General features: G+C 51.5%; 1 protein-coding gene across 1 annotated transcript in view; it reads left to right on the top strand.

Annotated features, from left to right (window-relative positions):
* TGM3 (transglutaminase 3) overlaps positions 1-11846 on the top strand; it is a 54279-nt gene extending 42433 nt beyond the window's left edge. Inside the window, exons 10-13 of the mRNA XM_038750055.1 lie at positions 1864-2166; positions 6074-6231; positions 9224-9357; positions 11699-11846. Of these exons, the coding sequence (XP_038605983.1) occupies positions 1864-2166; positions 6074-6231; positions 9224-9357; positions 11699-11846 (743 nt within the window). The remainder of the gene's footprint in view (positions 1-1863; positions 2167-6073; positions 6232-9223; positions 9358-11698) is intronic.
* The last annotated feature ends 2255 nt before the right edge of the window (positions 11847-14101 follow it).

Here is a 14101-nt window from a genome sequence, read left to right as displayed (position 1 = left end):
ATAACAATAATAATAATAATAATAATGGCATCTATTAATAATAATAATAAATAATAATAATAATGGCATTTGTTAAGCGCTTACTATGTGCAAAGCACTGTTCTAAGCGCTGGAGCACTGTTCTAAGTGCTGGGCTCTGTTCTAAGCGCTTACTATGTGCCAAGCACTGTTCTAAGCGCTGGGGGAGATACAAGATCATCAGGTTGTCCCCCGCGGGGCTCCCAGTCTTCATCCCCACTTGACAGATGAGGGAACTGAGGCCCAGAGAATAATAATAATAATAATAATAATGATGGCATCTATTAAGCGCTTACTATGTGCCAAGCACTGTTCTAAGCGCTGGGGGAGAGACAAGGTCATCAGGTTGTCCCCCGCGGGGCTCCCAGTCTTCATCCCCACTTGACAGACGAGGGAACTGAGGCCCAGAGAATAATAATAATAATAATAATGGCATCTATTAAGCGCTTACTATGTGCCAAGCACTGTTCTAAGCACTGGGGGAGAGACAAGATCATCAGGTTGTCCCCCGCGGGGCTCCCAGTCTTCATCCCCACTCGACAGATGAGGGAACTGAGGCCCAGAGAATAATAATAATAATAATAATGGCATCTATTAAGCACTTACTATGTGCCAAGCTCTGTTCTAAGCGCTGGGGGAGAGACAAGATCATCAGGTTGTCCCCCGTGGGGCTCACAGTCTTCATCCCCACTTGACAGACGAGGGAACTGAGGCCCAGAGAATAATAATAATAATAATAATAATAATAATGGCATCTATTAATAATAATAATAAATAATAATAATAATGGCATTTGTTAAGCGCTTACTATGTGCAAAGCACTGTTCTAAGCGCTGGAGCACTAAGTGCTGGGCACTGTTCTAAGCACTTACTATGTGCCAAGCACTGTTCTAAGCACTGGGGTGGATACAAGATCATCAGGTTGTCCCCCGCGGGGCTCCCAGTCTTCATCCCCACTCGACAGATGAGGGAACTGAGGCCCAGAGAATAATAATAATAATAATAATAATAATAATAATAATAATAATAATAATAATAATAATGGCATCTATTAAGTGCTTACTATGTGCCAAGCACTGTTCTAAGCGCTGGGGGAGATACAAGATCATCAGGTTGTCCCCCGCGGGGCTCACGGTCTTCCTCCCCATTTGACAGATGAGAGAACTGAGGCCCAGAGAATAATAATAGTAATAATAATAATGTTGCTCTGTGCAAAGCACTGTTCTAAGCGCTGGGGTAGATGCAAGGCAATCAAGTAGTCCCACGTGAAGCTCACAGATTTAATTCCCATTTTCCAGATGAGGGAACTGAGGCCCAGAGAATCCAGCAATCATATTTATTGAGCGCTTACTGTACTGAGCGCTTGGGAATATTGAGTGCTTACTGCGTGCAGAGCACTGTACTGAGCGCTTGGGAAGTCCAAGTTGGCAACATCGAGAGGCGGTCCCTACCCAACTGCGGGCTCCCGGTCTAGAAGGGGGAGACTTTGTACTCAATTTGTACTTCCCAAGCGCTTAGTACAGTGCTCTGCACATAGTAAGCGCTCCATAAACACGACCGACGAGACAGACGACAAAACAAAGCGTATGAACAAGATCAAATAGAATAGATACGTACAAGTCAAATCAACAGAGTGATAAATACGTACGGAGCGACGCGACCGGCCCCGGGTCACCCAGCTGACGCGGATTTGAACCCGTGACCTCGGACTCCGAAGCCCGGGCTCTTTCATCATCAATCGTCTTTATCATCGATCGTATTTGTTGAGCGCTTACTATGTGCAGAGCACTGGACTAAGCGCTCTTTCCACTGAGCCACGCCGCTTCTTTCTCCCCCGACGCGCAGGCTCGACGCAGGAGAGAGAAGTGTTCAAGAAGGCCTTGGGCCAACTCCGCCCGTCCATGGGGTTCAGCTCGACGGCCTCCGCGGAGGAGGAGGCCCGGCCGGCCCGGGTGGCCGGCAAATTCAAGGTGGTCGGGGCCCTGGAGGTCGGCCAAGAGGTCAACTTGGTCCTCCTCCTCCGCAACCTCTCCCGCGACCTCCAAGCCGTCACGGTCAACCGGACGGCCTGGACCATCGTCTACAACGGGACGCTGGTCCACGAGGTCTGGAGAGACTCCCTCACCGCCTCCCTGGAGCCCGAAGAAGGTAATCAATCCGTCGATCGTATTGATTGGGACCGGGGATCCCCCCCCCCCGGATTCAGAATAATAATAATAATGGCATTTATTGAGCGCTTACCGTGTGCGAAAGCGCTCGACAAATACGCCTGAATGAGGGAACTTTATTGGGAAAATGCAGACCAGAAAGTGTGAGGGTTCCCGGAAGAGCATCCGGCCTTCTGTACGTATGGAAAAAGAACCGCTCCTGTATATATGTACATACGTTTGTACCATGTGCGAAAGTGCTCAACAAATATGATTGAGTGAACTTTATTGGGAAAATGCAGACCAGAAAGTGTGAAGGTTCCCGGAAGAGCATCCGGCCTTCTGTACGTATGGAAAAAGAACCGCTCCTGTATATATGTACATATGTTTGTACATATTTATTCTATTTTTTTTATTTTGTTAATCTGGTTTGCTTTGTCCTCTGTCTCCCCTTACTACTACTACTAATAATAATGGCATTTGTTAAGCGCTTTCCATGTGCGAAAGCGCTCAACAAATACGCCTGAATGAGTGAACTTTATTGGGAAAATGCAGCTCAGAAAGTGTGAAGGTTCCCGGAAGAGCATCCGGCCTTCTGTATGTACGGAAAAAGAACCGCTCCTGTATATATGTACATATGTTTGTACATATTTATTACTCTATTTTATTCGTACATACCCTTCTAATAATAATAATAATAATCATGGCATTTATTAAGCACTTACCATGTACGAAAGCGCTCAACAAATACGCTTGAATGAGTGAACTTTATTGGGAAAATGCAGATCAGAAAGTGTGAAGGTTCCCGGAAGAGCATCCGGCCTTCTGTACGTATGGAAAAAGAACCGCTCCTGTATATATGTACATATGTTTGTACATATTTATTACTCTATTTTATTTGTACATACCCTTCTAATAATAATAATGATAATGACATTTATTAAGCGCTTACCGTATGCGAAAGCGCTCAACAAATACGCCTGAATGAGTGAACTTTATTGGGAAAATGCAGACCAGAAAGTGTGAGGGTTCCCAGAAGAGCATCCGGCCTTCTGCACGTACGGGAAAATAACCGCTCCTGTATATATGTACATACGTTTGTACGTATTTATTACACTATTTTATTCGTACATACCCTTCTAATAATAATAATGGCATTTGCTAAGCGCTTATTGTGTGCGAAAGCGCTCAACAAATACGCCTGAATGAGTGAACTTTATCGGGAAAATGCAGACCAGAAAGCGTGAGGGTTCCCGGAAGAGCATCCGGCCTTCTGTACGTACGGAAAAATAACCGCTCCTGTATATATGTACATGTTTGTACATATTTATTACTCTATTTTATTCGTACATACCCTTCTAATAATAATAATAATAATGGCATTTATTAAGCGCTTACTAATACGACTGAATGAGTGAACTTTATTGGGAAAATGCAGACCAGAAAGTGTGAAGGTTCCCGGAAGAGCATCCGGCCTTCTGTACGTACGGAAAAATAACCGCTCCTGTATATATGTACATATGTTTGTACATATTACTCTATTTTATTTGTACATATTTATTCTCTTTATTTTATTTTGTTAATCTGGTTTGTTTTGTTCTCTGTCTCCCCCTTCTAATAATAATAACAATAATGGCATTTGTTAAGCGCTTACCGTGTGCGAAAGCGCTCAACAAATGCGCCTGAATGAGGGAACTTTATTGGGAAAATGCAGACCAGAAAGTGTGAAGGTTCCCGGAAGAGCATCTGGCCTTCTGTACGTACGGAAAAATAACTACTCCTGTATATATGTACATATGTTTGTACATATTTATTACTCTATTTTATTCGTACATACCCTTCTAATAATAATAATGATAATGGCATTTATTAAGCACTTACCATGTGCGAAAGCGCTCAACAAATACGCCTGAATGAGTGAACTTTATTGGGAAAATGCAGACCAGAAAGTGTGAAGGTTTCCGGAAGAGCATCCGGCCTTCTGTACGTACGGAAAAATAACCGCTCCTGTGTATATGTACATATATTTGTACATATTACTCTATTTTATTTGTACATATTTATTCTCTTTATTTTATTTTGTTAATCTGGTTTGTTTTGTTCTCCGTCTCCCCCTTCTAATTATAATAACAATAATGGCATTTATTAAGCGCTTACCATGTGCGAAAGCGCTCAACAAATACGCCTGAATGAGTGAACTTTATTGGGAAAATGCAGATCAGAAAGTGTGAAGGTTCCCGGAAGAGCATCCGGCCTTCTGTACGTATGGAAAAAGAACTGCTCCTGTATATATGTACATATGTTTGTACATATTTATTACTCTATTTTATTCGTACATACCCTTCTAATAATAATAATAATAATGATGGCATTTATTAAGCGCTTACCATGTGCGAAAGCGCTCAACAAATACGACTGAATGAGTGAACTTTATTGGGAAAATGCAGCTCAGAAAGTGTGAAGGTTCCCGGAAGAGCATCCGGCCTTCTGTATGTACAGAAGAATAACCACTCCTGTATGTATGTACATACGTTTGTACATATTTATTACTCTATTTTATTCGTACATACACTTCTAATAATAATAATAATAATAATAATAATAATGGCATTTATTAAGCGCTTACCCTGTGCTTATTATTATTGTTAATCCCCATTTTACAGATGAGGGGACTAAGGCACAGAGAGGCAGGAAAGGCAGGAATCCGGCTCTCGTGTGTGGGTTTGTGTGTCCGTGTGTGCATCCCTGGTGTTGTGTGGGTCAGGGAATGTGACTGTTATAGTATTATAGTGTCCTCTTCCAGGTGCTTAGGACAGCGCTCGGCACACAAGTAAGCGCTTAATAAATATGATCGAATGCATGAACGGATGGGAAGATGCACTTGCGGACTGATATTAATAATAATAATAATAATAATAATAAGGGCATTGTTAAGTGCTTACTATGTGCAAAGCACTGTTCTAAGCGCTGAAGGGGGATACAAGGTGATCAGGTGGTCCCACGGGGGGCTCACAGTCTTCATCCCCATTTAACAGATGAGGAAACTGAGGCCCAGAGAGGTGGGAAAGGCAGCAATATGACTCTCGTGTGCAGGTTTGTGTGTCTGTGTGCATCCCTGGTCTTGTGTGGGTCAGGGAATGTGACTGTTATAGTGTCCTCTTCCAGGTGCTTAGGACAGCGCCCGGCACACAAGTAAGCGCTTAATAAATCCGGTCGAATGCACGAACGGATGGGAAGATGCACCTGCGGACTGAGAATAGGCGGGAAAGGCAGGAATCCGGCTCTTGTGTGTGGGTTTGTGTGTCCGTGTGTGCATCCCTGGTGTTGTGTGGGTCAGGGAATGAGACTGTCATAGCGTTATAGTGGAAGATGCACCTGAGGACTGAGAATAGGTGGAAAAGGCAGGAATCCGGCTCTGGTGTGCGGGTTTGTGTGTCTGTGTGTGCACTCCTGGTCTTGTGTGGGTCAGGGAATGTGACTGTTATAGTGTCCTCTTCCAGGTGCTTAGGATAGCACTCGGCACACAAGTAAGCGCTTAATAAATCCAATCGAACGCATGAATGGATGGGAAGATGCACCTGCGGACTGAGAATAGGTGGGAAAGGCAGGAATCCGGCTCTGGTGTGTGGGTTTGTGTGTCTGTGTGTGCACCCGTGGTCTTGTGTGGGTCAGGGAATGTGACTGTTATAGTTTACTCTTCCAGGTGCTTAGGACAGCGCTCGGCACACAAGGAAGCGCTTAATAAATCCTATTGAATGCATGAACGGATGGGAAGATGCACCTGCGGACTGAGAATAGGCGGGAAAGGCAGGAATCCGGCCCTGGTGTGCGGGTTTGCGTGTCCGTGTGTGCACCCCTGGTCTTGTGTGGGTCTTTGTGTCCGACCCGCCATCCGTGTCCCCCCTCAGAGGTGGAGCTGCCCATCAAAATCCCGTACGCCCAGTACGCCGAGCACCTGACGGCCGACAACATGATCCGAGTGACCGCCGTGTGCCGGGTCACCGACGGCGGGGAGGTGGTTGTGGGGCGAGACGTCATCCTCGACAACCCCGCCATCACGCTGGAGGTGAGGGCACGGGGACCCCCCGGACGTCCGGCCGGAGAGCGAGGGCCAGCGGACGGTGCGGCCTAGCGCGGGGCGCCCGGGTTCCCCTCCCGGTTGTCGGCTGTGTGACCTTGGCTCGGTCGCTTCACCCCTCTGGGCCTCGGTCCCCTCATCCGCCAAATGGGGACCAAGGGCCCCCGGGAGGGACGGGGATCGCGTCCAACCGGATTAACTTGCAGCGTTTACAACAGTGCTTGGCACACAGTAAGCGCTGAGCGAGTCCCAGAATAACTATTATTACTTAGCGCTCAACAAGTACCGTCGTGATTATTTTTTTTTTAATTATGGCATCTGTGAATAATAATAATAATAATGATGGCATTTATTAACCAATCAATCGTATTTATTGAGCGCTTACTGTGTGCAGAGCACTGTACTAAGCTCTTGGGAAGTCCAAGCTGGCAACATATAGAGACGGTCCCTACCCAACATTCGTTCATTCATTCAATCGTATTTATTGAGTACTTACTGTGTGCACAGCACTGTACTAAGTGCTTGGGAAGGACAAGGTGGCAACGTATAGAGACGGTCCCTACCCAACAGTATTTATTAAGCGCTTACTATGTGCAAAGCACTGTTCTAAGCGCTGGGGATCAGGTTCTGTGAGCCCGTTGTTGGGTAGGGACCGTCTCTCTGTGTTGCCAACTTGGACTTCCCAAGCGCTTAGTCCAGTGCTCTGCACACAGTAAGCGCTCAATAAATATGATTGAATGAATGAATGAATTAATATGTTGGGTAGGGACCGTCTCTCTATGTTGCCAACTTGTACTTCCCAAGCGCTTAGTCCAGTGCTCTGCACACAGTAAGCGCTCAATAAATAAGATTGAATGAATGAATGTTGGGTAGGGACCATCTCTATATGTTGCCAACTTGCACTTTCCAAGCGCAGAGTCCAGTGCTCTGCACACAGTAAGCGCTCAATAAATACTATTGAATGAATGAATGAATGAATGTTGGGTAGGGACCGTCACTAGATGTTGCCAACTTGTACTTCCCAAGAGCTTAGTCCAGTGCTCTGCACACAGTAAGCGCTCAATAAATACGATTGAATGAATGAATGAATGAATGTTGGGTAGGGACCATCTCTGTATGTTGCCAACTTGTACTTCCCAAGCGCTTAGTACAGTGCTCTGCACACAGTAAGCGCTCAATAAATACGATTGAATGAATGAATGAATGTTGGGTAGGGACCGTCTCTATATGTTGCCAACTTGTACTTCCCAAGCGCTTAGTCCAGTGCTCTGCACACAGTAAGCGCTCAATAAATATGATTGAATGAATGAATGTTGGGTAGGGACCATCTCTGTATGTTGCCAACTTGTACTTCCCAAGCGCTTAGTACAGTGCTCTGCACACAGTAAGCGCTCAATAAACACGATTGATTGATCAGGTTGTCCCACGGGGGGCTCACAGTCTTAATCCCCATTTTACAGATGAGGTAACGGAGGCTCAGAGAAGTGAAGTGACTTGCCCAAAGTCACACAGCTGACAGTTGGCGGAGATGGGATTTGAACCCGTGACCTCTGACTCCAAAGCCCAGGCTCTTTCCACCGAGCCACGCTGCGCGCTCACTATGTGCCAGGCGCTGTAATAAGCGCTTAACAAGTACCGTCGTGATTATTTTTTAAAAAAATATGGCATCTATGAAGCGCTATGTGCCAGGCGCTGTTGTAAGCGCCCGGGGAGACGCGAGGTCATCAGGTCATCCCTTGTGGGGCTCGCCGGCTTCATCCCCATTTCCCAGATGAGGGAACCGAGGCCCAGAGAAGTGAAGCGACTCGCCCGAGGTCGCACAGTGGACAAGCGGCAGGGCCGGGATTAGAACCCAGGACCTTCTGACTCATCATCATCATCAATCGTATTTATTGAGCGCTTACTATGTGCAAAGCACTGTACTAAGCGCTTGGGAAGTACAAATTGGCAACATATAGAGACAGTCCCTACCCCAAGCCCGGGCTCTCTCTCAGCTACGCCGAGCTGCTTCTAATTATTATCATTATAGAGAAGCAGCGTGGCTCAGTGGAAAGAGCCCAGGCTTTGGAGTCAGAGGTCATGGGTTCAAATCCCGCTCCGCCACTTGTCAGCTGTGTGACTCTGGGCAAGTCACTTCACTTCTCCGGGCCTCAGTGACCTCATCTGGAAAATGGGGATGAAGACCGTGAGCCCCCCGTGGGACCACCTGATCACCTTGTAACCTCCCCGGCGCTTAGAACAGTGCTTTGCACATAGTAAGCGCCTAATAAATGCCATCATCATCAATAATAACCGAGAGGCAGGGCAGCCTAGTGGATAGAGCCCGGGGCCGGGAGACAGGAAGGAGTTTGGTTCATTCATTCATTCATGCAATCGTATTTATTGAGCGCCTACTGTGTGCGGAGCACTGTACTAAGCACTTGGAAATCAATCAATCAATCGTATTTATTGAGCGCTTACTGTGTGCAGAGCACTGGACTAAGAACTTCGGCCACAGATAGAGACAATCCCCACCCGACAACGGGCTCACATTCGCGCCTTCATTCACTCATTCGCTTCCAGGGGATTTATGGAGCTCCTCCCGTGTGCACAGCGCTGTACTGAGCGTCCAACGGGAACCACCGATAATAATAACCATAATGACGGCATTTGTTAAGCGCTTACTATGGGCTAAGCACTGTCCTAAGCACCGGGGGGGGGGATACAAGGTCATCAGTTGGTCCCACACGGGGCTCACGGTCTTCATTCCCATTTGACAGACGAGGGAACTGAGGCCCAGAGAAGGGAAGTCACCAAAGTCACCCAGTTGACGAGCGGCGGCGGCGGTGGCGGGATTAGAACCCGCGACCTCTGACTCCCAAACCCGGGCACTTCCCGCTTCTCTATCCGACGGGCGAGGCCGAGGGCCTGGAATCTCGAGGAGAGGAGTGGGCTGAGGATGTCGACTTGGGGTCCCGGGGGGCGTCTTCTTCACTTCCAGGTTCCGGACCACGCCAAGGTGAAGACCCCCATGAACGTCCTGGTGCTGTTTGCCAACCCCCTGGCCGAGCCCGTGGAGAACTGCGTGCTCATGGTGGAGGGCAGCGGGCTGATGAGGGGAAACCTCAAGATAGAGTGAGTCTCCTGCATCCGGGGATCCCCCCCCTCCGACCCCTCTAGACCCCGACGGGTTTGTGGGGGGCAAAATGGGGGTACAGAGGCAGCCCCTCGCCCGCCTTCAGCGTGGCAACACGTCCCCGGGACTCGATTCTCCTCACAAAATGCCCTCCGGGCCCGCCGGACTCTCCCCTGCCCTTAGGATGGATTGAGTGCGGCCTAGTGGGCCGGGCCTGGGTCGTCTATGGACCCCGATGGGTTTGTGGGGGGCAAAATAGGGGTACAGAGGCAGCCCCTCGCCCCCTTTCAGCGTGGCAACACGTCCCCGGGACTCGATTCTCCTCACAAAACGCCCTCCGGGCCCGCCGGACTCTCCCCGGCCCTTAGGATGGACTGAGTGCGGCCTAGTGGGTCGGGCCTGGGTCATCTATGGACCCCGCTGGGTTTGTGGGGGGCAAAATGGGGGTACAGAGGCAGCCCCTCGCCCCCTTTCAGTGTGGCAACATGTCCCCGGGACTCGATTCTCCTCACAAAACGCCCTCCGGGCCCGCTGGACTCTCCCCAGCCCTTAGGATGGATTGAGTGCGGCCTAGTGGGTCGGGCCTGGGTCGCCTCTGGACCCTGACGGGTTTGTAGGGGGCAAAATGGGGGTACAGAGGCAACCCCTCGCCCTCCTTCAGCGTGGCAACACGTCCCCGGGACTCGATTCTCCTCACAAAACGCCCTCCAGGCCCGCCGGACTCTCCCCGGCTCTTAGGATGGATTGAGTGTGGCCTAGTGGGTCGGGCCTGGGTCGCCTCTGGACCCCGATGGGTTTGTAGGGGGCAAAATGGGGGTACAGAGGCAGCCCCTCGCCCACCTTCAGCATGGCAACACATCCCCGGGACTCGATTCTCCTCACAAAACGCCCTCCGGGCCCGCCGGACTCTCCCCGGCCCTTAGGATGGATTGAGTGCGGCCTAGTGGGCCGGGCCTGGGTCGTCTATGGACCCCGACGGGTTTGTGGGGGGCAAAATGGGGGTACAGAGGCAGCCCCTCGCCCCCTTTCAGCGTGGCAACACGTCCCCGGGACTCGATTCTCCTCCCAAAACGCCCTCCAGGCCCGCCGGACTCTCCCCGTCTCTTAAGATGGATTGAGTGCGGCCTAGTGGGCCGGGCCTGGGTCGTCTATGGACCCCGACGGGTTTGTGGGGGGCAAAATGGGGGTACAGAGGCAGCCCCTCGCCCACCTTCAGCATGGCAACACATCCCCGGGACTCGATTCTCCTCACAAAACGCCCTCCGGGCCCGCCGGACTCTCCCCGGCCCTTAGGATGGATTGAGTGCGGCCTAGTGGGTCGGGCCTGGGTCATCTATGGACCCCGACGGATTTGTGGGGGGCAAAATGGGGGTACAGAGGCAGCCCTTCGCCCCCTTTCAGTGTGGCAACACGTCCCCGCGACTCGATTCTCCTCACAAAACGCCCTCCGGGCCCGCCGGACTCTCCCGGGCCCTTAGGATGGATTGAGTGCGGCCTAGTGGGTTGGGCCTGGGTCGTCTATGGACCCCGACGGGTTTGTGGGGGCCAAAATGGGGGTACAGAGGCAACCCCTCGCCCCCTTTCAGCGTGGCAACACATCCCTGGGACTCGATTCTCCTCACAAAACGCCCTCCAGGCCCGCCGGACTCTCCCCGGCTCTTAGGATGGATTGAGTGCGGCCTAGTGGGTCGGGCCTGGGTCGTCTATGGACCCCGACGGGTTTGTGGGGGGCAAAATGGGGGTACAGAGGCAGCCTCTCGCCCACTTTCAGCATGGCAACACGTCCCCGGGACTCGATTCTCCTCACAAAACGCCCTCCGGGCCCGCCGGACTCTCCCCGGCCCTTAGGATGGATTGAGTGTGGCCTAGTGGGTTGGGCCTGGGTCATCTATGGACCCCGACGGGTTTGTGGGGGGCAAAATGGGGGTACAGAGGCAGCCCCTCGCCCCCTTTCAGCGTGGCAACACGTCCCCGGGACTTGATTTTCCCCTCAAAACGTGTGAGTTTGAGTGTGTGCTCCCCGGTCATGTGTGTACGTGTGTGTCCCTGGGAAGGAGGGAACAGCGGGGCCGGGGGTCGTGTGGTGTCGGACCGTGGACTGGGGGGGCCGAGAGGCAGTCCGGGAGGCCTCCCCGGGGGAGGCGGGCGGACCGGAAGCAGCCCACTGTCTCTCTCTCACTCACGGTCTCTCTCTGTCTCTGTATGTGTGTTCGTGTCTCTCTCCGTGTCCGTCTCTGGCTCCGTGTGGGTGCACGCGTGGTGGGCCGCGTGTGGCATGGCGTGTGGCACGTCGTCGTGTGGCGTGTGGCCCATTGGTGCGTGGCGTGGGCCGGGCGCCAGCGTGCCGTCCCTGCGGCCCAAGCAGCGGTCCCGGGTGCAGTTCGAGATCGTGCCGATCCGCAGCGGGGCCAACCAGCTCCTCATCGACTTCTCCTGCAACAAGTTCCCTGCCATCAAGGCCTTCGTCAACATCGACGTCTCCGAATGAGCGCGGCCCCCGACCCCCGGCCCCTGACCCCCCGGGACAGGCCTGCTCCCCTCCTCCTCCTCCTCCTCCTCCTCTGCTCTTCCTCCTCCTCCTCCTCTGCTCTTCCTCCTCCTCCTCTCCCTGTCTTCCTCCTCTTCCCTTTTCTCCTTTTCCACCTCTTCCTCCTCCTCTTTCTCTCCCTGTCTTCCTCCTCTTCCCTTTTCTCCTTTTCCACCTCTTCCTCCTCCTCTTCTTCCTCCTCTTCCTCTCCTCAGACCGGATGTCCCTCACCCCTCTCCGACACACACACACACACACACACACACACACACACACACACACACACAGCCCCCCCAGAGACACAGACCCACACACAGAGACACAAAGACACACACACACCCAGAGACACAGACCCACACACAGAGACAGAGAAACACACACACACCGAGACACAGACCCACACCCAGAGACACACACAGAGACTAAAGCCCCCTAGCACACAGAGACAAGACCCCCTCACAGAGACACACAGAGACACAAGGCCCCCCACAGAGACACAGACACACACACACACACACCCAGAGACACAGACCCACGCACAGAGACGCAGAGAAACACACACACACCGAAACACAGACCCACACCCAGACACAGAGACACACACAGAGACTAAAGCCCCCTCGCACACAGAGACAAGACCCCCTCACAGAGACACACAGAGACACAAGGCCCCCCCCAGAGACACACACACACACCCAGAGACACAGACCCACACACAGAGACACAGAGAAACACACACACACCGAAACACAGACCCACACCCAGAGACACAGAGACACACACAGAGACTAAAGCCCCCTCGCACACAGAGACAAGACCCCCTCACAGAGACACACAGAGACACAAGGCCCCCCCCAGAGACACACACACACACCCAGAGACACAGACCCACACACAGAGACACAGAGAAACACACACACACCGAGACACAGACCCACACCCAGAGACACAGAGACACACACAGAGACTAAAGCCCCCTCGCACACAGAGACAAGACCCCCTCACAGAGACACAAGGCCCCCCACAGAGACACACACACACCCAGAGACACAGACCCACGCACAGAGACACAAACACACATACACCGAGACACAGACCCACACCCAGAGACACAGAGACACACACAGAGACAAGACCCCCTCACAGAGACACACAGAGACACAAGGCCCCCCCACAGAGACACACACACAGACACAAGCCCCCTCCCACAGAGACACAGACACACAGAGACAAGGCCCCCAACAGAGACACAGACCCGCACCCAGAGACACAGAGACACACACAGAGACACACAGACACTCACCCTCCCTGCCAGGACCAGGGATGGAGGGGCAGACGGACGCCAACCCAAGTGTCCGGGGAGGGGGGACCCCCAGACATCTTCCGTGCCCCCCCTTCCCAACCAAGGGCCCAAGCCCCCCGTGGGCGGGAACGGCCGGATTGCGGGAAGGGTCCGGGGGGGGTCCCTGAAGGCCACAAAATTCCCGGGATTTGCGACGAGCACCAACAATAAAAGGGCCCGGACACCTCCCGCACCCCCTCTTTCGCTTCTCATTCCTTCATTCACTCAATTGTTGCCAACCTGGACTTCCCAGGCGCTTAGCACAGTGCTCCGCACACAGTAAGCGCTCAATAAATACGATTGCCACTATCTATCTATCTATCTATCTATCATCTATCTATCTATCTTTTAGACTGTGAGCCCACTGTTGGGTAGGGACTGTCTCTATATGTTGCCAATTTGTACTTCCCAAGCGCTTAGTACAGTGCTCTGCACATAGTAAGCGCTCAATAAATACGATTGATGATGATGATTGACTGAATGGCACTGTACTGAGCGCCGGGGAGAATCCGGGAGAGTTAAGAAGTGCGATCCCTAGCCTCGAGGACCAGCTCTTTGGAACGGTGCTTTAGTGGAAAGAGCCCGGGCTTTGGAGTCAGAGGTCGTGGGTTCGAATCCCGACTCCGCCACATGTCTGCTGTGTGACCTTGGGCAAGTCACTTCACTTCTCTGAGCCTCAGTTCCCTCATCTGTAAAATGGGATGAAGACTGTGAGCCCCACGGGGGACAACTCGATCACCTTGTATCCCCCAGCGCTTAGAACAGTGCTCTGCACATAGTAAGCGCTTAACAAATGCCACCATTATTTATTATAGTAAGCGCTTAATAAATTCCATCATCATTATTATTATCTACTGTGTGCAGGGTACTATAC

This window comes from Tachyglossus aculeatus, chromosome 8 (assembly GCF_015852505.1).
Source record: "Tachyglossus aculeatus isolate mTacAcu1 chromosome 8, mTacAcu1.pri, whole genome shotgun sequence".
Lineage (NCBI taxonomy): Eukaryota > Metazoa > Chordata > Mammalia > Monotremata > Tachyglossidae > Tachyglossus > Tachyglossus aculeatus.
Note: the sequence above shows the minus strand (reverse complement) of the source record. Positions and strands in the feature narration are given on the sequence as shown.